At 37.6% G+C, this 25,968-nt stretch overlaps 3 protein-coding genes and 1 long non-coding RNA gene across 6 annotated transcripts; 2 read left to right on the forward strand and 2 right to left on the reverse strand.

The window, feature by feature from the left end:
- Positions 1–6,324: 6,324 nt before the first annotated feature.
- On the forward strand, positions 6,325–6,520 carry LOC113093809 (uncharacterized). Its single transcript, XR_003287908.1, has 2 exons — positions 6,325–6,409; positions 6,489–6,520. It is a non-coding gene; the product is annotated as an uncharacterized LOC113093809 (long non-coding RNA).
- Positions 6,521–6,730: 210 nt separating this feature from the next.
- Positions 6,731–13,130, forward strand: LOC113093808 (krev interaction trapped protein 1-like). The gene is made up of 14 exons (XM_026259369.1): positions 6,731–6,840; positions 6,951–7,080; positions 7,457–7,700; positions 8,196–8,311; positions 8,435–8,578; positions 8,747–8,903; positions 10,538–10,645; positions 10,750–10,906; positions 11,064–11,215; positions 11,459–11,625; positions 11,719–11,806; positions 12,283–12,489; positions 12,576–12,692; positions 12,772–13,130. Exons 1-14 carry the CDS (start codon positions 6,732–6,734, stop codon positions 12,847–12,849), a joined length of 1,974 nt encoding a protein of 657 aa, XP_026115154.1. The 5' UTR covers position 6,731; the 3' UTR covers positions 12,850–13,130.
- Positions 13,131–16,503: 3,373 nt separating this feature from the next.
- On the reverse strand, positions 16,504–20,617 carry LOC113093811 (protein FAM167A-like). The gene is made up of 2 exons (XM_026259370.1): positions 20,297–20,617; positions 16,504–16,826 (listed from the first exon to the last, which is right to left on the reverse strand). Exons 1-2 carry the CDS (start codon positions 20,471–20,473, stop codon positions 16,533–16,535), a joined length of 471 nt encoding a protein of 156 aa, XP_026115155.1. The 5' UTR covers positions 20,474–20,617; the 3' UTR covers positions 16,504–16,532.
- Positions 20,618–21,818: 1,201 nt separating this feature from the next.
- LOC113093812 (rRNA-processing protein UTP23 homolog) lies at positions 21,819–23,303 on the reverse strand. Of its 3 annotated transcripts, none has more exons than XM_026259373.1 (4): positions 23,260–23,303; positions 22,732–22,966; positions 22,470–22,644; positions 21,819–22,370 (listed from the first exon to the last, which is right to left on the reverse strand). In XM_026259373.1, exons 2-4 carry the CDS (start codon positions 22,917–22,919, stop codon positions 21,966–21,968), a joined length of 768 nt encoding a protein of 255 aa, XP_026115158.1. In that variant the 5' UTR covers positions 22,920–22,966; positions 23,260–23,303; the 3' UTR covers positions 21,819–21,965. The 3 variants fall into 3 exon arrangements, with proteins under 3 accessions (XP_026115158.1, XP_026115157.1, XP_026115156.1); XM_026259372.1 differs by lacking the exon at positions 23,260–23,303 and adding an exon at positions 23,068–23,133; XM_026259371.1 differs by lacking the exon at positions 23,260–23,303 and having other exon boundaries at positions 22,732–23,123.
- Positions 23,304–25,968: the final 2,665 nt, after the last annotated feature.

The following is a 25,968-nucleotide window of genomic DNA, read 5'->3' on the forward strand; positions in this document are numbered from 1 at the left end:
TCTGTCCCCTTCACGTTCTCTTCACCTATCGTCAAGGCAACAGCTGCCAGTCCTCCAACTTTTCTCTCCATCAGTAGGTCTCCTTTGTCCCTTACTCTTTACATTTAATACAAAACAAGGAAATGCAATAATGATCCTTCCCTGCAGTCTGGATTCACCTTCAGTGCGCCTACTATGAAGACGGGCCCCTCTTACTCCAAATGGGAAAATTGTTCCACAGTAGCACCAGGTAAGGTTTGACTTACAAAGCAGATGTATTTCAATTGAAGTATAGTTATAGTGTTTACTACTACTCTGTATATTTTGCAGTCAAATCAGTGGCCAGTGAAGAAAAGGAGTTTGAAGGACCCTTCAAACCTGCAAAGGTTTTAAAACAGGGCAGTGTATTGGATATACTTAAGGGACCTGGTACGACTGGCTTTTCATGATTTTGTATTTTTTTTTACTTGTAATTTTTTGAAGGCCATTGCTTTTTGCATGCATTTACCCTTTTCTTATTTCTAGGATTTGCAACCCCTGCTCAGAATGCAGTTGATAAACCTCTGCCGTCTATATCAACATCCTCTGCTGCTCTTTCGGGTTTTGGGGACAAGTTCAGGCCACCTGCAGGGTCATGGAGCTGTGGTACTTGTCTACTGCAAAACAAGTCCTCAGACAAGATGTGTGTAGCTTGTCTTGCACCGCAACCCAACACAGACTCTGCCTCTAAATCAGACAGTAAACCCACAGAAGCTCCTGCGAGCATCAGCTCCCTCTTCGCTCCTCCAGCTGGTAGCTGGGACTGTGACACATGTTTGGTCAGGAACAAACCGGACGTAGTTAAATGTGTAGCTTGTGACACGTCCAAACCAGGGACTGGAGTGAAATCCAGACTGACTTTACCAGCTCTTTCTGACGCCTCGTCCACCCTCTCTGCCACCTCTTCTGCAACCACCACAGCAACAACAACTGCTTCTTCAGCAACTGGACTGTTAGGGTTTGGGGACAAATTTAAGAAGCCAGAGGGGTCTTGGGATTGTGATGTATGCATGGTTCAAAACAAGGCACAGGATGTGAAATGTGTAGCCTGTCAGAGCTCTAAACCTGGTAAAGTTTTAGTAATGCAGTTATTAAGAGTTAAAACATTTTAATGCCCACAAATAAATAAAAAATAATTGCATACGTCATGTCTTGCTCCTTGGTCTATTACAGGAGCTGTAGCCACATCGGTCTCGACCCCAGTCTCTGCACCTGCAAGCACTGCTGCGCCTTTGATAGGATTCGGGGACAAGTTTAAGAAACCTGAGGGGAGCTGGGAGTGTGAGGTGTGCTGTGTTCAGAATAAGGCAGAGGACCAGCAGTGTGTGGCTTGCCAGTCAGCAAAACCAGGGGCTAAAATAGAGTCCAAAGGTAAAGTGCCCTGCAATGATATTTCCATTAGTCAGGAGACTTCAAAGCAGCTGCTTACTGTTTTGTAGGAGCAGGCTGATGACCAGAATTCTCATTTCTTTTTCAGGTTTTAGTTCATCATTTGGCGTTCAGTCCAACAGTACAGAATCAGGTTCATCTGCTTTTAAGTTTGGTACCAGCTCTACGGACTCAACCTCTGCTGGACTGAAGTTTGGAGGCACTTTCTCAGATACTACTTCCACCACAAGTGGATTTAAATTTGGATTTGGGTCCTCCAACTCAACCTCAAAATCAGAGGGCTTCAAATTTGGAGGCTTATCCTCGGATGCAGCTTCTGGTGGGGTCACACTTGGGTGTGCCTCATCAGAATCCACAGCAAAAACAGAGAGCTTGTCAAGGGCTTTACATTTGGTGGATCCGTAGATGACTCGCTTGAAAAAAAGACTAAATCTCAGGATTCTAGTACAGGATTTAAATTTGGTGGTGATGGTGGAATCACTTTCAGCTCTCAAGCTTCTGGCTCCGAAAAACTCAGCATTTTTGTTTGGAGCTAAACCCAGTGAGAAAGGAAGCTCAGATTCATCCTTTAGTTTTCTGTGCCCCCATCCAAAGCTGAGAAAGATGCTCCTGCTTCCTCAGAAACAGTTTCGACCACTGCAACAACGACGGCAGCGAATGTCATTCCTATTTTTGGCAAGTCTTTAGTAGCTGAATCTTCTGCATTGAGATTTGGGGAACCATCAACGAAATCGCAAACTCTAGTGACGTCCACCTTCACCTTCGGAAAAACGGAAGAGAAAAAGGACACCTCCGCACCCTCCGGTGCATTCTTATTCGGTGCTTCCAAGGAAGCTGACAAACCGGCACCAACCTTGGGCTTCTCTTTTGGCGAGCCGGACCCTCCAAAAGATTTCCCCAAGCCTACACTTACATTTGGGAAACCTGCTGATTCAGCAGAAGCCCCAAAACCGTCATTTAGTTTTGGACAGAGCATGACAGGTAAGTGGAGGGGTCTTTTCTAATTTCTTTATGGCTTTCCTTATGTTGTAGTAATACCTCCGTTTGACTGTACGACTGTGCTTTCCAGAAACATCTGCTCCAAAGCCCCCTTTTGGCTTAATGGCCAACTCCTCAAGCACCCCAGCTTCCTCCAGCTCCATTCCCAGCCTTTTTGGCACTCCCACTACCTCTTCCCTGACTCCCACACCTGCGCCCTCGAGTACCTTTGTGTTTGGCCAGAATACCTCCACTGATCATACCGTGGCAAAGACTTTCATGTTTGGACAGCAGCCGCAGGACAGCCAGCCCGCACCTCCTGCAGCACCTTCTGCTGCACCTGCCCCAGTACAACCCTTCCAATTTGGCTCTGGTACAAACTCATCCTCCACTGCATTCACTTTTGGTGCCGTTGCGTCCTCCACCCCAGCCTCTTCCGGTTAGTTTTCCACCAAACATCTCATTGTTGTCTTGTGTGGTTCTGACATTTGTTTTTGTGTACAACTGTGTCTTAATTCACTGATCTCTTTCAGCCCCAGCTCCACCTGCCAACCCTTCCCCATTTGTCTTCAGTTCTACCACACCTTCATCTGGCTTTGGTTCTGGACAGACCCCCATCTTCGGTCAAAGTGCGTCTCAACCCAGTGCTCCTGCATTTGGTTCAGCAGCACCTTCGTTCTCTGCCACTGCTTCGCCAGCTTCTGCCTTCGGAGCCAAGCCCAACTCTGCCTCTGTATTTGGTCAGCAAGCTAACCCTGCACCTACGTTTGGATCTGCTGCTTCCTCCACAGCCCAGGTCAGAGACACTTCTGTTAACATCAGCAGAGAAAAAGAACAGTTTCTAACAAATTCATGTCATCCTAAACCAGTATGATTAACTACTTGAGTGCATAACAACAATGTCCTAAATGCATTTTACCTTCAAAATACTACAAAATCAGTGATGCGGATGATTTACAAATTCAAACTGAGTTTTTGAGGGTGAAAATGGCCACCATGCTACCTAGTAAAGCCTGCCAAAAATTGGTATGCATTTATGTAACCGTTACCCCAATTGTTATTTTTTGAAGGAGGATTCCAGTTTGGAAGTACTGGTGGATTTGGAGCACAAGGGAGCAGCAATAGTGTGTTTGCCTTTGGGGCCGGATCAGCAGCTCCAGCAACTCCTGCCGCCAGTCCTGCCATGCCCACTTTAAATCCTCCCTCTGGTGGGGGCTTCAGCTTTGGTCAGACCCCTTCTTTTAACATTGGGTAAGTAATTTCTTTCATTGGCTTAAACATTTTATTCAAACAGCTACACTTTTTTTCCCCAAATATTTATATTCATGTTTAACTTCATTGCCTTTGTTACCAGCAGAAAAAGTTTATTAATGTGAACTTTCGCCATAACAGGTCAGGAAAGAGTTTCAACGCAACACCATCTGGGCAGACTTCAGTCACTGGACGTAAAATCAAAACTGCTGTTCGACGCAGGAAGTAAATGTTGGAAAGGATTTGTTTTGGTTTGGACGTAGACTGTTGGGACAAACACTGAAGTACTTAGTATTTTGAGCATGGCACTGATTTACTCGTAGTGCCAAGAGATTTGTTTTTTGCTATGGAGGTCATTGATAAACTGAATGGGGAACACTGGCCCCCACACAAAGAACCCTAACCAAGACTTAAGGAATGCAAAATAACACATTACAATCAAGCAAGAACCTTTTAAACAGGACAGTAAATCTTGCAGCATCTGCATTGTGTGCAGGATTTTTTTTTTTTTTGTAAGTAAATAAAAAAAAAAAAAGAATTGATGATGCTGAAGAAAAAGTGTTGATCGGTTGCTTATGCTTGGTGACTTCATATGGCTGAGAAACAGACCTATTTGCTGAATCTACAGAAGGGTGTGTTTTCCTTGTACTGAATGACCGGTGTATTTTTCTGTGCACAGGTTGTGTGTGTATGTGTGGTTTCTTTTGTATGTGCCGAAAAGTGTTTGATGTAAAGATGTAGCCTGTGCGCCTGAGTGCTGTCTGATGTGAGAAGCCAAAATGAATGTTTTAAGGTGGTCGGGTGACGTTGAGGGCCATGCACCTCCAATGCAGAGATTTGCAGGCAAGGAAGAAAAGGAAAAGTCCTTAATTCTTCTCTCTAAAACTGTAGTTCTGAATCTGTTCACGTTCATCTTGTATACTTTTTTCTTATGTATTCCCTCTTACTTTGTCTACCCTCTCTATTTGATACCAACTTCTCTTTCTCTCTAGATTTTTTTTCTTCTTGTCTTCTCATCCTTTTACTTGCGCTTTTGAATCAAATAATTGGCCTTTGAATATTATTAAAAAAAATTGTAAATAGTGAATTTTTTTTTAATCTGTGAAGTTTTGTGTGTTAAAACAACTTTTTTTGTGTTCTGTGTTCAGTCTTTTAGAAATTATTATGTAAAGCCCTTAATTCAAAGTTGCCCAAAATCCATTTAAAAGTAAACTTAAATGCAAATTGGGGATCCTTTGAAGACTAAAGGAATATTGGCTTTTCTGATCCACTTTTGTTTGGACCAAAACCAGTATTGTAAAAAGTAAGTATATATTTTTATATCACTTGTTTAAATGGACTTAGGGTGACTTTGGATAATTAAGGACATCTACTTAATTTTTAAAGCCATGATAATTATTATTGGCTGAGTGATAAATAAAACCATGGGTAATTGCCATCAATAAAACTGCAGTGTTGAGTGTGTTTTTATACTTTTTATTCTATATTATGAAGCTATTGATTCACGTGGTTCTGACTGATGTGTGTACAGGTTTGAATGAATTTGTGTGAATGTATATCTTAGTGGTTTATTATTATTATTTTTTAAGTATCTCAGTGCTATTAACAGTAGCATCAGTGTTGCATATGATAATTTATGGCTGTGGTAAAATCTGTTAAATATAGTAAAACTGCATGTTTGTTGATCGTCTTTCTCATGCTTAAGAACAAAATGCTTTTGTTCTGGCAAAACTTGCATAGTATCCAGACTAAGTATGTTAATAGAGACGTGCCATGTTATTTAATGGAGTTTAACAAATTAAACTGTCTGCTTACTGCTTAGGTTTTTTTATTTTATTTTATTTTTTAACAAGGAGCTGCCACACCAATGACCTTTTTACTTTTTAATGGTTTCGTTTTTTGGAGACCTTTATTTTGAAGTTTTCCTCATTTCCGTTTGCAGACGGAAGAGCGTCTTTGTTAGAAATATGACAGAAAAAGGAGAGGTACGTTTTATATTGTGTCTGTGTGCTGCTAATATTCTTCCTGTATATTTTATCAGCTATAACAAACGGCATATATTGTAAATAAGCTATTACGAACTTCCGCACTTAAAGCATCATCTCTAATATCATGGCTGCGAGGTGGAGTCAATAATAATTTAACTTTTAATAACTTGAGAGAGAAGTTAAAGGCATTAAATTTAGGTATAAATTCTGTCTTAATATTCGCATTTCTCCGTTATGTCTTCAAAACACATACAGTTATATATATATTCTGTCTCTCTCTGCATGTGTTTATACGTGGTAAATATTTAGTAATAGTATATAATTGTAATAACGTGACGTTAATACTACAATATAAGCGGATTTAAAAACTAACATATTATAATTTACCCGAAAACGTAAAAAAAATAAATAAATAACATTGTTTACCATTGTTTTTCTAAACTTGATTGAATTTTTTATCGTAAACTATTCTCTATGAGCCTTTAAAAAATGGCCCACACTTACATGCCTTGTTGACAATGAAGCAAAGGCATTACTTCAATAACCAGAATAACCTGTAACTTAGTTTTAGTTTTTCTTTGGTGCTCATTGTTGCTTGGTGCTGATCCTCATACACGTTCTTTATATAATTGCAGGCATGGTGTTTAAAGAATTAATAATAGCTGGAACTAAAGAGGAGCTACGTGATGGGAAATCAAGAGTTAGAAGAGGTGTTTGTAGCTGTCATACGACCAAAGAACACAGCCAGCCTCAACTCCAAAGAGTACCGAGCTAAAGCCTTTGAGGTGAGTGAGGTATAAGTGAAGCATTATACTTTAAGTTCATTCTGAACATCTCCATGTGTAAATTTCCATTTCCATACAGATTTTACTTATTGAAGTTCCCCTGGAGGGAAAGAGAAAAAACGGAAGAAAGTACTCCTTGGGACCAAAATTAAGACTGACAGTGACCGGACGAAGTCAATTCTGGAGTATGTTGATGAAACCACGAAGCCCATATCCAATAACCAGGGCATAAATAGGTTAGTGGTCGTTGCAAGAGGTGTTTGGTTTCAGAACCTCATCATTCAGCTCTACATAGCTCTTCATTAGTTCCACTAAAGCATATATGATCTCTGCTGCAGGGAAACGTGTTGTGCACATGAGGACCTTTCAGTTAGACCGTGACAACGGAGGGAAGGAGGCCTCCTTATTTATTGTGCCAATCAATGTCAAAGGTGATACTCCATACTCCCATTAGGTGTCCGAAAGGTCATATGCAAATTAAAGTGGGTTGTGTCACAAAGCAGTGAACACTGATGGTAATATGGTCTATATTTCAATGTAGACAACAGCAAGTCTGTTCATCACCCTGGGAGCCCCAGTTTCTACTGCCTTCATGACATTATGCGTGTGTGTAATGAAACCAGTGCCCATTTCTCCTCCACCACCTCAAAGATGCTACTCGCTCTGGACAAGTAAGTCTGAACATCGACCCTGACCACCAAAGTGTCTGGAAATCATGCTGATAGGACTTATTTTAGAAACTTTTTTTCTATGTGGCTTATTAACTGTTGGATGTATTGTCATAAACTATTGTTGTTGTTATAACCAGTAGCCTTTTTCGGTTAGTATTAGGTAGAGGTGACATTCTCATTCTATGATTGGACAAATATCAGTACTTTTGGTCTGTTTTCTTGGTAGAGAAAAACTTGAAATGTTATGTTTTTATTTTCTAAAAGTTTATTGTATTCCCTTTTTAGGAATACATTTGCATTGAAAGACAAATGTGTATTGAATTGTTGTTGTTAACTACAGTAGGTGTTAATAAAGTATTGGCACTGCTTGTGTCAGGTGGTTAGCAGAGCAGCACACTGTGCCTCACGCCATTACTGCCCTTTTCCGGCCGGCTCCAGTAGACCGTGTGAAGACTAATGTGAGTAATCCAGCCTATGCAGTGGAAAGCAAGCAAACCAACGGCCCACTCCATATGGGTTATACAGCTCTGGAGATCAAGAGCAAGATGATGTCCCTGGAGAAAGCGGACTTGTGCATTGAGAACCCGCTTTATGGGTCAGATCTGCAGTACACTAACAGAGTGAGACACTATTTTATGATTATGTCCAGAAAAAGTACTGTAGGTTGTGTTTTGAATTGCATTCATAGCCATTTAATTGAACAGACCCAAGTACCCTACTATTTAAAGGTTTGGGGTCAATATAGAAATTAATGCTTTTTATTCAGGAAGGACGCATTCATTTGATGAAAAATGACAGAAAAGATATCTATAATGTTATATAATTTCTATTTAAAATAAATGCTGTTCTTGTATAATGAACACAATTATCCTCATTTAACAGAAATGTTAAGCAGTACTGTTTTCAACATTAAAAATAAGATTTTTTTTCTTAAGCACCCAATCAGCGTACTAGAATGATTTCCGAAGGATCATTGAAGACTGACGCTGAAGACCTTAAAACATCTTATTGGCCTCAAACTCATTAGTCATTTGTCTTGTGCAATTCTTAATTGATCACTTAAATACATAATAATAGTTAAAATGATGATTTAACTATTAAACTCTTGTATAAAGGTGGACAAAGTCGTCATCAACCCTTACTTTGGCTTGGGAGCACCAGATTATTCCAAAATCCAGATTCCAAAGAGAGACAAATGGCAGCACAGTATGACCAGTGTCACAGAAGACAAGTCAGTATATGCACTTAAAATGCCAATGTTCTGTGTATTATATTAAGACAATAATAATCAGAGACATATACATCTGTTGGTGGATTGATCATGATTTCTGTCACCACTCTGTGTGTCCTGTAGAGAGCACCAGTGGGTGGATGATTTCCCTCTGCACCGCAGTGCCTGTGAAGGAGACACTGAGCTTCTGTCTAAACTACTGGACAGTGGTTTCTCGGTTAAACAGCTGGACAGTGACCAGTGGGCACCCATTCATTACGCATGCTGGTAAAAAACAGCTTCTTGTTTCTTTCAAGTTTGTTTGGGTCAGAAATATGAAATCACTTGGATCCCTTTTCCTTATTTTCTTATCTTATCATCTCTCCACTTTGCTCAATTAAATTATATAATAGGCTCTCAAAAATATAAATCAATATGTTTTTCCTCTGACTACAGGCATGGAAAGGTGGAGGCCACCAAGCTTCTGTTGGAGAAAGGGAACTGTAACCCCAATCTGTTAAACGGCCAGCTGAGCTCTCCTTTACACTTTGCAGCCATTGGGGGCCATGCTGAAATTGTACAGCTGCTTCTGCAGCACCCGGACATAGACAGAGTGAGAAATACAATATTTTATATTTAATTGTCTATGCCAATTTCCCCTTTTTATATTCAGATTACCTGTGCCCTTAAAACACTATTCATTTAAATTAAATATAATATAAATCATATTAATATAATTAATGTATTAACAAAGTAATTAATTGAATGAAAAACACTTTTTTTAAAATAGTGTAGAATGTATTATATATATTATTATTTTATCTTCTGTATGGGGTTTCTAAGGCAGCCTGGAACATAGGAAAACTATGACTTTGGCACACTTGTAGTGAAGGTCAAGAATAGCGATCTGGGTCTCTAGGACTCACTCTATAGTGCTATCTATAGTGCTATCACTAATAAAAAAAATTCAACATTGAAATAGTTATAACTTTTGAACCCTATGTTCTAGAAGAATTACTCTGATTACTCACCTCGAACTGTACACATTCGATATTTTACATTAAAGGATTACTTTTAGAATAAAAATTTCCTGATAATTTACTCACCTTCATGTCAACGTTCATGTCTTTCTTTCGTCGGTCACATTAGAAATTAATTAATTTTTCTCCATATAATGGACTTCAGTGAGGACCAACTGATTGAAGGTCCAAATCAGTTAAGCTTTAAATGGATTTACACGGTCCCAGCCCAAGAAAAAACAAACAAACAAACTTATATATACTTTTTTACCACAAATTAAGCTTGAACGCCTAGTGTTCCAGAGATATAAAGATTTTTGCAAAAACGGACCGAGTTGCAAAGAAATGACTGAACAGATTTTTTCTATTCACTACAGTTCCATGCCGGTGTTGATTTATGCTAGTTAGCTTAGCATGCTAATTGGTTAGCATCCTAACCGGTTGCCATTCTTTCTAATGTGGCTCTTCGGCTTAGGTTCAGGTTAACCATAGGCTACATTAGAATTAAGTTAGTTTAGCATGCTAATGTTTAACATGCTAAGTAACTTTTTTGGTGAGCTCATTGTCACACGGAATCTTCTCCTCAGCAGTTTGGTGATCATGCATGAGTGTCTAGCTCAGTGTGTTACACCATAGATCCTGAATGTTTAATGTCATGGGTTCGCATTCAGTGTGACACATGCAGAGACCGCAAGAGGTACTGTGGCAAGAAATGCAGCTGAAGTTGCTTCTTTTACAGATGTTGTGCCTGTGAATGATTTTAATTGAATTTATTAAATACTACATGCAGTGCATGTACATCCAAATTCTTACATTTGATTTGATTCTCAATGTTACTATTGAGCTTTGGCATCCATATGAATGCACATTTCTTGGTGACACTATAAGATAAGTGTTAGGCATCTAACCAAGAGGTTGTCAGTTCAAGTCTCTTGTGAAGCAACTTCATAAAATTACTTACATATTTACATACTTAAATGTACTTATTTCTAAAACTTTTTAGTAATCTTAGGATTGGTAGGACATCTCTCTAGACTTTCAAAAATCTGAAAATCTTTGCAATACAGCAATAAACCCTGTGAATAAGCAGTCTGCAGAATGGATAAATGGATGGAATAGTAAACTATACTTTTATAAATGGCTAATTCACTTTTAGCACATTACTACCATGTTAGATTGATTAATTATTTTGGGATTTTGTTATGATACAATCTCTTTTCTTTTTAAGCATATTGAGGACCAACAGAAACGATCCCCTCTTCAAGTATGTGAAGAGAACAAGCAGAACAGCTGGGAGGAGGCGGTGAAACTCCTTCAGCAAGCCAACAATAAACCAGTGAGAGTGAAACCTCTTCGTTCTACTACACAGTGCTTCTGCTCCAGAGAGCTGCCATTCTGAAGTCTTGTAGATACTGAGTAGTGTGTTCTGGTGTGTTTCAGTATGAGAAGGTGAGAATTTATCGCATGGATGGATCATACAGGACTGTGGAACTGAAACATGGGAACAACACAACAGTGCAGCAGATCATGGAGGGCATGAGACTGTCGCAGGAGACACAGCAGTACTTCACCATCTGGATCTGCTCAGAGAACCTCAGTGAGACACCACACACCTGCTAAAATACACTCACAACACAAGTCAGATATCACCTTCACCTACTTCTGTAACATTTCTGTCCATTACATCAGATTTTGCCTCATGCTTTTCTTATTTGATCTGGATTGAGACAAATCTGACCTGTGGTGTTTTTCAGGTCTGCAGCTGAAGCCATACCATAAACCCTTGCAGCACTTACGGATCTGGAGCGAGATAGTAACTGATCTCACCGCTCTGGATCCCCAAAGGGAAACTTCTCAGCTCTTCCTGCGCAGAGATGTTCGATTACCCTTAGAAATAGAAAAAAAGGTTTCTGGCAGAATGTTATTATATCTTTGCTCAATCTGTTTTTGCTCAATAATTCCACCTGATCCACATGGTGTTTTGAAAGCAATGGTTTAGAGCAAGGGTCCTCAACTCTAGACCTCGATCCAATCCAGGTTGGAGCTAATCTCTGCAGGAAAGTGGATCTCCAGGTCCAGAGTTGAAGACCCCTGGTTTAGAGTCTTTTTCTACATTCTTCTGTAAAATTAATGTAAGCTTCCCTCCTAGGTTGAAGATCCAAAGTCCATCCTCATGCTGTTTGATGAAGCTCGTGACTGCCTCCTCAAAGGCTTCCTATCAGCATCAGATGGCAAGCTAATTACTCTCGCCAGCCTCCTCCTGCAGATTATTTATGGAAACCATGACAGCAAGAAGCACAAACATGGCTTTTTGAAGTATGTAGCTCATTCCTCATCGATTGCCCCATATTGACAATTACTGTTTCCGTGCCTGTGGTAAAAGACATGAATATTTCTTGTTTAATGCAGTGAGGAAAACCTCAAATCAATAGTTCCAATCTCAAAGGTCAAGAGCAAAGCACATCACTGGACTAACAAGATACTTCACGAGTACAAGGTGTGTCGATTCAGATTTTCTTTTAATGTTGCTGTTGGTAAGATTTTTAATGTTATTCCAATCTTATGTTCACAGAGGCCGCATTTATTTGATACAAAATATTAACATTGAAAACAACTGTTTTCTAATTTCATATATTATAAAATACAATTTATTTTTGTAATGGCAAAGCTGAATTGTCAGCATCATTACTCCAGTCTTCAGTGTCACATGATCCTTCAGAAATCATTCTGATTTGTTGATCTGATGCTAAAGAAAAATTCATAATTATTGCCAGTATTGAAAACAGTTGTGCTGCTTAGTATTTTTGGGGAAGCCGTCATATAGTTTTTCAGCACTCTTTGATTAATCGAAAGTTAATTATCATCTTACGGACCCCAAACTTTTGAACAGTAGTGAATACAGTGTGTTCTTCTTAAATGGGAACTTTCTTTCTGCAACTGGTCTGATTTTCTCAATTGTTTGTGTGTCGGTAGAATTTGAGCACTAGTGAGGGTGTGAGTAAAGAGATGCACCACCTCCAGAGACTCTTCCTGCAGAACTGCTGGGATATCCCAACCTATGGGGCGGCTTTCTTCACAGGACAGGTGCTCACCAAGGCCAGCTCCAGTACCCACAAGGTCATCCGAGTGTATGTGGGTGTGAACACCAAAGGCCTGCATCTAATGAACATGGAGACAAAAGTAACTTTAAATCATATGCTTCCACATGTGTTTTATTACTCAAGTCTTCTGTGACATTGTGTTATGTTTTGTTTTTTATTAACCAGGTGCTTCATCTTAGTCTGGAGTATGGGACATTTATGTGGCAGTTGGGTCAGGCTGACCAATATGTCCAAATACACAGTCTAGAGAACAAGAAGAACTTTATTGTACACACCAAACAGGTATTTGTCTCCCTTGCATCTTGACATTCTTTGTGACAATTTGAAACCTGAGTGTGTGTGTGTGTTTTTTTTTCTCCAGGCTGGCCTTATCGTCAAGCTGCTGATGAAGTTGAGTGGACAGATCACACCAAACGACAAAGCTGCATCAGATAAATAAGCGTACGGTTATCCCCATCACAGAGAAGCACCACGTGTTTGCCTTTTGCCAAATATTTGCAGTTTATTTATTATTAATAGTTGGACTTAGAGTTGTTTATACCAAAAGGAGAGATATTACATATCATCATAAATGTTAATCTAATTCACCATGTAATATTTTCTCACTGTATATAGCATATGCATTTTATAATGTCATGATACATTTGTGCTTTTACCAGTTTTTGTAAATATTACGAACCATTTTAATAATAATAATAATAATAAAATCACCCAAAGATCCCTTTGCATGTTTTGAAGAATAATAAGTAAAAGCCTTTATTATTTATTTTCTTATACACTGGGAGAACAATCAGCTTTCAAAAAAATTATCCTCATGTAAATCCGTAATAATGTTTAACTAATATTTTCACAGATACATTTCCATGATCATTGCAGCCATTTGAAATGACTACATTTTTCTTAATTTTTAAAAAATGCTAATTTGCTAAGAGTAATTCAGACTGAATTGTGAACCTGAAAGAAGCTTTTTCATATATGGATTTTTTTGTTGCACTTTATTTTACAGTACATATACTAACATGTACTCATAGTGTACTTACATAGTATCTATCTAAAAAAGTTCTGCTAATACAAGGTAACTACATGGGGTAGGGTTAGGTTTAGGGGTAGGTTCAGGGTTAGTACCTTGTTATTACATAGTTATTGTAATTACTATAATAAGTACATAGTATGTACATGAGGAACAGGACTGTAAAATAAAGTGCTACCGATTTTTATATATATATATATATATTTAATTCTATTATTTTTGGTACACTTAATATAAAGTTTATAAAAGAATTCTTAGACACAAGAATATGTTTTGTGCACATTTCCATTCAGGCTGTCTTTTCTGAGATAAATGGCTTGTTCTGAATTGTCAGAGCAAGCTTGATGGCAGCACATTCAGCCTTTATAATATTGTTATGTTCTTCTCTGCTTTATGACCGGAAATCTTAATCTTATTTCTATGTGAGGTCCAATGAACGCAGCGTAACATTTGCATTATTTCAAGCAGCACGTCCAGAGATTGTTAATATATATCACATTTATGGATGTAATCTAATCCAGAGTCTACAGATAACTGAAGGAAATGCATTTTTGCTTGCATCTTTTCTCCACTATGCACGTTTTGTGTCTCTCATTCAGCTTCCTTTAGGTGATAAATAAAAGGTCCTTTAAGAGCTAACAGGATTTTGTCAGTCAAGCCTTTCAATACGTTCCCTCCTTCCTTCTCTCACTTATTCGCCTGTCGTAGTCATTGTACACAACAGAAGGCAGAAACCAGACTTCTGTTGCTGTTTCTCTAGAGAATGAAAAGATTGTTCTCGGTCTGCCAAAACGATGTGGATTCTCTATTCCTCTGAGAATTCCATGTCCACAAAAGTGATGAAAACGTTCTTGCTCTCAACAAACCGTTGAGTAACAGTGTCCGACTTCCCAACCACTCATTTGTTTGTGGCGCTGAAAGGGAGATCTTTCAGCAGCTAAAACCCGTCTAAAGTCAGAGAAAACTTGCTGTAAAACAGAGACAGTGATGCCTCAATGACACGACTGAGATCTTTCTCACACAATGCTTGAATGGGGGCTTAGAGGAGCAGAAAGAAGGAGAAGGGGAGGGGAATCTTTTCAGTTCTTCAAATGCAACAATAGTCTTTGTCTACAATGTCCCTCCGTTCTTATTGGGGTTACTGACAGGGATGGGGTGGAGGGGCTGGATTTCCATAGAAACAGTGACAAAACAAGCTGGTGCCAGAGCAGGAGAGACACAAAACAAGCTTAAAATCCGGGATGGAATCTCGGTATCGATCTCTGCAATTTAGTTCGAAGAGACAGTGTACCAAAGAAGGAGAAAGACTTAAGTGAAAGGATGGCTAAAGCTTCGGTTGTGTAGAAGAGAAGGCAATGAAAAATACTGGCGTGGTATAAAAGCACTCTTATCATTTCAGAGGGACATTTGGACCAGAACTCCGTTGTGCTCGCGGTTATTGCTCGACTGGATATCAAAATGAACTCCGAAACTCAATATGAGGACTCAGTATCCAGCATGATTCTGGAGAACATCAAGAACAGGCTGTTACATGCTTTCAGAACATCAGCAGAACCAAGAACCTCTGCTGACACAGCTATTCACCCGATCGGAAAGAGTTTCCAAGTAAACGAAGAGCTTCGGAGAGCCAAAATAGATGGAGCCATAACTTGGTTAAGATCAGAACTGGTAAGTTTAAAAACCACTTACTCTATTACATCCTAAGTGACATTTTAAATTGTGGTGTTGGATTGTTTGTTTTTTGATGGATGGGTATGTGACTGTGTCTAATCTGTTGCTGTGTGATTGTCATGCAGCTGGAGATGCGCTCTCAGGATCGTCAGCTGGCTCAGACTCTGCTGGGACTCGATCAGGAGATTCAGAGGCTCAGACGGGAGAACGGATCTCTGCTCCTGGACGCTGACAGCGCTGACCACCTGTGACCCCATAGGGTAATCAATGCACCTGGCAAGCAGATGTGTGTATAGGAGTGGAAAGAAACATGTTTGACAGAAATAACTCTCCTTTCCTGGAGAGCGCTTTGTGAAAACTTGACCATATCAGTCAAACTGGGTGATGAGATTTGCAATCAAAACTACATATACCACCCTTTACGCCTGGCATTAACATACACATTTTGGTGATCGAATCATGATTGGAAAGTAGGTGTAAATTCTAACACTAAATTATCAGATTTCTATGCAATGATCACACTGGGGATGTATTGGAATTATGGTATACATGCAATGCAGGTCAAAGTATCTTAATAATATACTGTAGGCTATACATAATATTATTCAGATACAAAACAAATGTTAATACCAGATGTAAAGGGCACTAGCCTTAAGAAGGCTAATTGAGATTTATTTTATAAGTATGCTTTGCATAGATAGAATTTCTATGAATAACTATAGATGATGTAGTGCATATATATTCTTCATATTACTGAGATTGTGACCATCTGTTGTATGACTGAAATACCAAGTGTTGATGTTTGTTCAGCTTTAAAAAAAGCATGTTTTCATCTGTTTTTTGAAAATGTCTTGATAGATGATTTAAACTTCTTATTTGCATCATGAACAAATTACTCACGACACTGATCAGGTTTATAGGTTTTAATCATCATACTTGTGGTACTAGTAATAAGTGTGATGTGAAAGCATGTCTTATATCATTAGTTTTTTTATATTTGTCCTGGAAAAAATTGATAATCAGTGAATATATGTTCATGTCTTTATCAAAAAGAAAAGAAAAATCTAAGTGTTCCATGCTATGACTCTCACAATACAATAGAAATGAGTTGTTCATTGTTCTGCTTTCAGAACATTACATTTCTGGTAATTTGCTGTCAGTGTCATAAAAACATCATACAACACTTAAGCACTTAGTTTGAAAATGCACTCGAAAATGAAATACAATAAAAGAAAATGAATTTACAAATATACAGGCTGTTTTACTTCGGTTGTTTTAAATACAGAGTCCAATAAAACATGAAATTTCTCACATAATTTGTTCTTCTGTGAGACTCAACACTAAGACTCAACACTAATGTAACATGCATAATGGAACTTGGTGTATTATTAATCAAGCACATGTGATCTGAACTGGAGGTTTCAGGGCACAGATCTGCGTCTACTAAAGGCCTGCTTGGGTGTGTAGGCTGCAAGAGAAGCGGGGCTCATACATGTGCTAAAGGAGTAGATGGAAGTGTAAAAGCTCATTTCTCCAGAGAAGGAGGAAATACTGCTGCTTCGCCCACCCTCACTCCCAGAGTCCCAACAAGTTTCCTCTTCCTCCTCTTCCTCTTCTTCTATGGCTTTTGCACACTCCTGCTTCAGTTCCTGAATGCCGTCATGGAGATCCATCAGCTGGCGAATCAAAGCTTGGTCCTGAGAGCGCATCTCCATCTACAAAGCAGAGGAATGTTTTTATTTTTATTTTTGAGTATATCAAAGTCAATAAACTTTCTAACAGTATTTTGTGTAAGCAAAGATATGCTCATCATTCAAGCCTATTTTATAATTCTATACACTGTAGAATTAATTAAAACTGTTTAAAGTGATTTAAAAAATAATAACACAATTTAACACCGTTACACAATACAGAAAGTTATATCTGACTCTGATGTTTTTTCTTCTATGGTATAAATGCAGTCAGGTTGATTCATTCTTATTAAAAGATTTGAATATAAATTGGCAAGGAAGTCAAAATTGAAAGAATGCTAAAGTAGGCTTTGAAACATTTAACCACAAAAGTTACGATACATCAAAGCGATGTAAGATGTAACCCATTTATCGTTGTTCAGCGAAATTTCGTGTGTGACGATAGACCTATCCAGATATTTGCGCAATCGGGAGTTTCCCGTATGAGCAAAAAATGATCCTGGTTCCCCGCTAAGATTTCTCTTGTGTTCAAGTTGGTCCCTTCGCTTCAATTTTATAAAATGTAAATTCAAACCTCATTATGGTAAACGGTTTTAAAAGGATAATTCACATGAAAATGAAATTTGATATTTATCTGCTTACCCCCAGGGCATCCAAGATGTAGGTGACTTTGTTTCTTCAGTTGAACACAAACCAATATTTTAACTCAAACCGTTACAGTCTGTCAGTCTTATTATGGAAATGGATGGGAATCACTGCTTTGAGAGTCATAAAACATACACAAACAAAACCAAATTAATCCTTGCAACTCGTAATGATACATTGATGTGTTAAGATACTGAACAGTATTTATATCATTTTTGCCTCTGATTTTCACCACAATGTCTGAACTGTTAAGAGCATGTCCTGAATGCATTTGCTTCTTTTTCTTCAGTCTGCGCCTGAGGCGTCTTCTTCTTCTTCTTGCTTTATGGCAGATTGCAGACTTATAAGTGCATTACCGCTACCTATCTCTCAAATGAACAATCGACATGCCATCTACAATCTCACAGGAGTGTTGTTTTGTCAAAGACGCGAATGTGCCTTTGAAAGAGTGTCAAAGATCCAAACACGCTCAGGACAGTTCTGCCATTGTGGTGAAAATCAGAGACAAAAAAATTATATTAATACTGCTCAGTTTCTTGCGCAGACCGATCGTTTTGTGTCTTTACACATCAATGTATCGTCACGAGCGGCAGGGTTTAATTTGCTTTCATTTGTGTATGTTTTATGACTCTCAAAGCTTTGATTCCCATCCACTTCCATTATACGACTGACAGACTGCAACGATTTGAGTTAAAAATATTGGTTTGTGTTCTACTGAAGAAACAGAGTCACATCTTGGATGCCCTGGTGGTAAGCAGATAAACATTAAATTTTCACTTTTGTGTGAGCAATCCCTTTAAGAACAGTTATTCCTGACTTCAAGTTAAATTTTTCTCTTCATTCACAGCTTTCTAATCTAAACCTCAAGAAAATACACTGTGAGACACTTGGAAGGCTCTGACATTCAAAGACTCTGTCAAGAGTGACCAGAACAAACATTAAAGTTCTATAGGCCCAATTCACATATTCATACCAGAATAATCAGGTCAAGGTTAAGGTGTTACTGTGCTGATTAAGTCCTTATTCTTTCACTCAACAGTGGGAGTTGAAAGTATTTTCGACAGGCGATGTCTTTTTCAGATGCAAATTTCTTTTCCCTTTTCTGCTCTTATTATTGGTGGCCATGGCAGTCTAACTGGATATTGAGGAATTAATATTCTGCATTCTGGCACATTTCATGAGCCTGTTTCTAACTGCAGAAAGGACAAAACAAGAAGTGTTCCTGTTAAAACCTGCATTAATTCCTCTGGCATACAATAATGGATCCTACTTTGAAAGATTTAATCAAAGAAAATGAAGGAGAAAAGAACTTTGTTGGGAGCAGGTGAAACCCGTCCTGGGTACTGAACCCCTTCCACTGAACTGCATGGGAATCAGATTCAACAGTGTGTTTGTCTGAGTGTGTTTATGTGTTTTTCTCTTTTTCTTTTTTTTCTCTTATATTTTAAAATGTGATGATTTTTACAGATTGTGATTATTTTCTCTACCCACTGTACTGAAGTGATGAATATAGACCCGTAAGACATAATATAGCTCCTCTAACAGGGTTTCTGTGGTGTCTTTTGAGAAAGGTTACCATGAGTACAGAGGCTGTAAATGCCAAGCAATATATTTACTGAGAATGTGCTGCTTAGTATTTAACCCCCGGGACATTTTAAGGGTCCCAACATGAATGTTAATGACAAGACGGTCGTAATTTTTTACTCATGAGGAGTAACATTGTAAAGATGCAAGCTGACCTTTGATTTTACTTGAGTTAAACAACATGAAACAACATGACCTATGTCTACAAGAATAGACAATCCTGAAATGCTTGGAACACCCTTGAGACCCATATAAATATTTAAAAATTAAATGAATAAAAATAATACATCTCATAAGTCTCTTATGCTCTCCAATTAAAGCTGCATATACGTGATCAAAATTACAGTAAAAGCAGTAATATTGAGAAATATTATTAAAATTTTTATCAGTTTAATGCAGGGCTGCAGGATTATTACAAAATTAATGATTGTCGATTATTTCCTTGAAATTGTTGTTGCAATTATTAGACATCAAATAATCACAAACCACACTGAATGATTTTTATACCATTGTTTGAAGCAACCACATGGCACATTTTTAGATGAAAATAAAACAAGCTGAAAACACTCAAAACTTTTCTTGTCAAAACCTTTTATTGCTCTTCTATAGTATTAAGCCTATAAAAATGAACTTTACATTGAATTGGTTCCTTCTTTAAATCTAAAATAAAAATATGTATGGTTTTATGTTACACTAAAACAAATAAAATAAAAAAATAAAAAAATGTATGCATAATAACATACATGGACTTTTACAATTAATTGCCATTTTGAAACATTACGTAATTGTGGCATCCGTTCGATTAGAAATTTTATTAACTGTGCAGCCCTAATCCTTGCTGAACAAAATTATTAATAAAAAAATGTATTTATCTTACTGACCCCATACTTTGAAAATATAATTTATACAAAGAAACTTATTTTATCATTATAATATAATAATAATTTAATATTAAATAATTAATCTGTCAAAATATAAGAACATTTGTGTTTGAATTTATATGAATTAAAGATTTGTATAAAAAGCTTAAGATTAATCATAGATTATTGTTCATATGAAAGGTTGAACCTTGTTGCAAAATACATAAAATAATTACATTACAATATCGATAATAAGTTTTTATATTTTCCTAAAGATGCCATTGCTAAAAATCCACCAGCCCTTGGGATCTATGCCCTTGTTAATGTTATCATGGGAAAATAAAATTGCCTCATTTGTGTCCAAATGACCGATAATGTAGTAAACTGTAGTAAATGAATTCTTACCAGCTCCTTCCTCAACCAAACCAGTGCAGTCTCAATGTCCCCCTCTCCAGCCATACACTTCCCACTGCGCACTTCCTGGGATGAGGGATGCTCCCTGCACATTACTGCTGCTTTACAGTGATCGAAAGAAGTTTCTTTACAGGAGAAATCTCTCAGTCTGGTAAGAACTACTTCCATTGTTACTAGAAGTGCTGATGAGGTGCAGAGCTCTCTGTTCTTCTTGTCAGCTGTAGATTCAGCTCTGTCACTGAAACACAACTCTATGTTCTATCTCTCTGTCACTCAGTGCACCACTGGTGGGTCCGTTCTGGGATGGATACTTAAAACACCCCCTCCTATGCCATAAACATTGCACACTCACATTTTACATGCAACATAATCTGTTTGCAATGGAGTGACGTAGAGAGACTGACGTCAGCCTTGTCTGTAGTGTTTCTGATTCGCTATGAGCTTTGCAAATGTTCAGTGCAGTTGAATAGATGAATGGTGTGAATATGGAGTTGCTGTGGCTTCATGGGAAGTACTAGTGAAGACTGCTGGAGTCTATGGAATTTCCTTGGCAGTATCAGGATGGGAAATAATAAGTGGACCTCTGCAGTCTGAATAAATCACAAATTACATCTGTCAGGTCATAGCCTTTGATTTTGACTCCATGGAGATATTAGTATTAACTAATATGTTTTTTTCACACAATAGCCAGTCTTGACCCACATGGATCTAAAGCCAATGGTTGTGAACCACTGATGAACATGAGTGCCCAGGCAGCCATGTAGCTGCATGCTGAAATGTCCTCACAAAAAAGCAATACATCCCAACTCGGGACAAAATTAGTGAAGACACAATTGAGGCTATATTTAAACCCAATAGATTAAAGCGACAAAGTCTTTGACATTAAAGACATTCAAAGAGACAGAATGGGACCAAGTTGTCTTCATCCATGACAAGAGAGTCCTAGCCTTTCAGTTTTCTTTCAGAATCTCTGCCGTGCATGACTCACACCAGACTTAAATTCTAGTGTCCTACAAAATGTTTAGCCAATTTGATAAAATTACCTACATCAAAACATAGTGTGCATGTGGTTAATTCCCATGCAACAGCAGTCCTTACAAGATCAGTTACTGGACATTAAGAACCAGCCTGACTGGCTCTTGGGAGGCTATACCACCCTCTTGTGGTAAAAACAATAAATAAAATAAAATTATTACATCTACCCTCAACTGATTACTCAAATTCTGATTATTATAAATTATTACTCCAATTCTGATTAGTTATTATAAAATAATATTATAAAAACATTATTACTCTGTAATAATATATATTTTAAATAATTTATTATTAATCATATGTGAACATTTCCAACAGTATTCATAAATATACAATTATTAAAATGTATGTGTATATACATGCCCTCTCTCTCTCTATATATATATATTTCGTATTTTATTTGTGAATTTCATGCTGGTCATATATTCTTCATTATAAAAACACAAAGTACACATCTAATCTAATAAACAAAAACAGGTTTTGATAATAAAAGAAACACTTGTTTATAAGACAAAGCAAGTGCTTTGGAGGCATAAATTCATGGTCTAGGAAAAGGACAAAATTTACAATAAAAATGCTTAGAAACAAACAATAACTGGTAGTCTTATAGAAGCAAGGCTTGTCTCTAGGCAGTTGTGGGATTGGAGCTGACTGCCACTGTCGCTTCTTCTCCCCCAGCAGGTCTTCGCTTTTTATTTCTCTTCCGCTTTTTTTTCTCTCCATCTGTCTTTTTGGGCTGTTGAGGCATGGGTTTCTTTTTCTTCTTCAAGCAGCTAAGTGGGTTGGGATTGCTGGATTTCCTCTTACGTTTTTTGCCTCTCTTGTCATTATTGTCTTTGCTGAGGCCCTCCTTCTCTTTCAGACTCTGGATGCTTAGCTGTTGTGATGGGCTCACTAACTCACCCAGCTGAACCGCTTCAACATGCTTCAGCGAGCGTTCAGAGGGCTTGTCTAACACCATGGTGTTGAGGATAATGTAGAGCAGAGGAACCCCAGGAATCTTCTTCAGGGCCGTCGTCAACTCTTGATCCTGGTAATAAGGGTCATTGTTTGTTATCAAATAATCATTTGTATTATTTGACAAAATTATATACATTTATGTATTTTTTTTTAGTGGTAGAGTCCTTACCTGAGTTGCAATGAAGTAGTGGTGTGGATTTGTCTCCCCAAGCATTGACAACAAACACTCCGATGCAGGTAATGGATCTTTCATGTGTTTGCATTTCCTTATCTGAAATCTCTGTAAGATGAGTTTTGCTCCATAGAGGTCTTTTGCAAGAGATTCAAGTTCCTTCAAGGCGCAGCTGCAAAGAACAGAACAACTATGGTATTATATGGAAAGAACTAATACGCTGACATCATTACTAGAAATAAAAATCGCATTAACTTACTTTGTGGTACAGAGCTGAACTTCTCCCATGAGGTACTTTGGCAATTGCTCTTTGATTTGAATCTTATTCTTTAACGCCGCCTGACAAAACGTCCCATCAATTAATATTTGGAAAGGTTCCCTAAAGCAAAAGTTGTACTTATAAAAACTGATGGTTTTCTTTGCGTGTTTCTGACGTTTGATCTTCATGGTGAATTATTAATACGTAGCTCAGACAGTTTCAACGAACATATTTTCTGTAAAAGATACGAGAAGAACATCAATAAACTCGACCACTTGAGAAATGATACTCTTGATTTTTGTAAATATGTCAACAAAACTGTTGGACGAAACGCACAAACATCAACAGCATGATACCAGCGTGGTTACAGTAAATTGGCACCGGGTAGAAAACACCAAACGGCCGTCGGTAACACCTCGTTAATTCTAATACATATATCAATTAATTTATTATAGCTACAATTAATATGTATGCTTAATTAATTGTTATTGTAGATAAATACTTTTAGAACTTTATTAGTTAACTCACTCTAGGAACAGTTCACAGCTTGCTGTTTCTTTGACCACTATCACAGCTACACGTTCTAGTGAAGGGAAGTTTGAATCATTTTGCGAGTCGGTTCTTTTGAACAGTTCATTTCATTGCATGGAACCAGTTCAAAACCAGCATAATGTGGGGAACAATGTAATCCGTAGTCACATAATGCTCTTTATTACAGGTTTTCAATAAATAAAGCTGTGTATTTTACGGTCCCCTGTTCAGAAATTAAAAAAAAAAAAGATCTAATCTAAAAATTAATTAGAACACAAACAGGTTATGGTTTCACAGTAAGCACTAGCACACTGAGCACTCTCAGTTGTAAATGTTTATGCATTTTTTTTTATTAAATAATTATTATTATAAAAAAAAGATCCGATTTCAATTAATGCCCCATTCATCGTTTTCAGGTTCAACTGAAGGCAATAAGCTAAACGAGAAATAAAAAAAAAAAATAATAATAATATTTTTTCAAAGCTAGTTGCAAATAGAATTAGAAAATTGAGAAATTTCATGGTTTGTAATTATGAAACCCACATATAATTAAGAACATCTAGTTGTATATTGTTGACAATTTATGTTTAATAAATTTAAGTTTATTTAATTACACATGTCGCATTAGCAACACTGTCTTGATTTCATGTGAACATATCTACATGGTTAGTGTAGCCTAAATAGCCACATGATTAAGTTTGCCCCTCTGACAGATGATACATATGAAAGAAAGCTGTGAAAACAAACCTATATTATTAATCCCTTTGCTCTTTTATTTTAAATGGGTCATATATGATGCGATTAAAATGTTTCCTTTCTCTTTATAGAGGTATAAGCTGTTGGTCCATAAAGAAGATATGGTTTAAAGTTGCATAGACTAAAGTCTCAAGCCAAAAGAGAAATTCTTTATAAAAGTTAAGACTTGTCCATGTCCTCCTTAAACACCTTGTTCAAACACGTTTTTAACCTTAAACTGCATAAACACATTTTCTTTACACCAAATATACAAAATAATGTTATTTTTTGTAACATCATATGACCCCTTTAAACATTTACAAAGTTCTAACCATAATAATTTAATATGGGAGGGAAATATCATAATGAAATAAATGTTTTTCTCTAATTCACATTGGCCACAATTAATCAAACCCTTTATTCAGTACTTTTTGCATTATCCTTTTGCCAAGATAACAGCTTTGAGCTCTTGATGAGTTTAGAGAACACCTGACAAGAGATAAGAGACCATTCCTTTATCCAGAACCACTTCAAGACCCTTCAGATTCCCAGCTCCACGTTGGTGCATCTTCTCTTCAGTTCACACCACTCCATGTTTAGGGTTCCTATAGCCAGTCTTCTTTGAAGTTGCAGTGGTGTCTGGCAAATTAATAAGCTGGAAAAAGTTTGTTTGTAGATAAGAGTGATTTCTTATTTTTCTTCTTAAAACTGTCTCAAACAACATGTGGCGATGTAGGTGCTGTTTGAGAATCTTTTAAAGGTTTTAAGATCCAGAGACTCAACTATTTCCTGCAATTCTCCAGCTGTGATCCTTGGAACTCTTGGCCGCTCAAACTCTCCTCCTCGCCGTGCATTAGGACCAGACAGACACATGTCCTCTTCCAGGCAGATCTGTGGCATTTTTGTTGACTGGAAAATCTTAATTATTGCCCAGATGTTGGAACTTGGAATTATTTTCTTACAGAGAGGTAACACGTGTCTAAGTTACACATATTTGTTGCATACGTTCAATCCCTCTTTATTCCTCTATAGGTTATGTTATGCTTTATTCCACATTGTGAAGTTGAAAGTACATTATTATTTTTAATTCTAACTGTCTGTCTTAAAATGAATGATTGGATAAATGCATCTTTCTCTAAAACAGTCCACATTGTTGAACAATTATGTCCTTCTTATCCTAGTTTGTGATCACAGTCACCCTGAGTTTAGCTGAGAGTCCCAGGTTTTTACAATTATTATGTAAGTAAACAGCAATGTCTTATTACCCAAGCAGCTGTTTTCTTTTTGTTTATAATGAATTTAATGCAATTAGTTCCATCAGATTGTAGATCATTGCTTTAGTTTTACAGGCTTGAACAGAAGTCAAATAATTATTTTTTTGTTGCTGCGTTTTTGTAGTTAATCTGTTTGTACAGCCACATTAAATTCACTGAACCTAAATAAACGTAATGCTTTTGGAAGCTTCTCACTGGTTTTACTTTCCTATCCCGCTCCTCACTGCTGAGGGAATGAGTGCCAAATGTTGTGAAGGCACAGAAATGTTCCTCGTTTTTGCTTTGTTTCTTGAAAACCGTCAAGCTTAGTGTTCCACTTTTTTAGTTTTTAGGCTGCAGCCCATGAAAAGCTGTTGCCTGTCAAGGAGCTTCAAGCAAAGCTGCCATTGATGATTTCATTGATTTTCTATCCACTTACCCCACAGCCTTTTTTTGCAGTTTACTAAAGCTCAGCTTCCTTTTTGCAGTTAGTTGGAGCTGTTTGAATGATTTCTTTTTTTGTGTCCGCCCGAGGGCTTTCCAGAACATTCTCTGTGGTGTCTTGATGCTCATACTTAAAGGTGCTGATGGTTCATGTGCTTTCTTGCACATTTTGAGCTGGAATGATGCTTTGAGGAAACATTTTGGGCTTCCTGAAAGCTTTTCTTTTGTCCCTCATGCATTCCAAAAACGTGTCAAAATATACTTTTAGCAAATA

Source organism: Carassius auratus, unplaced genomic scaffold (assembly GCF_003368295.1).
Source record: "Carassius auratus strain Wakin unplaced genomic scaffold, ASM336829v1 scaf_tig00215150, whole genome shotgun sequence".
NCBI classification, from domain to species: domain Eukaryota; kingdom Metazoa; phylum Chordata; class Actinopteri; order Cypriniformes; family Cyprinidae; genus Carassius; species Carassius auratus.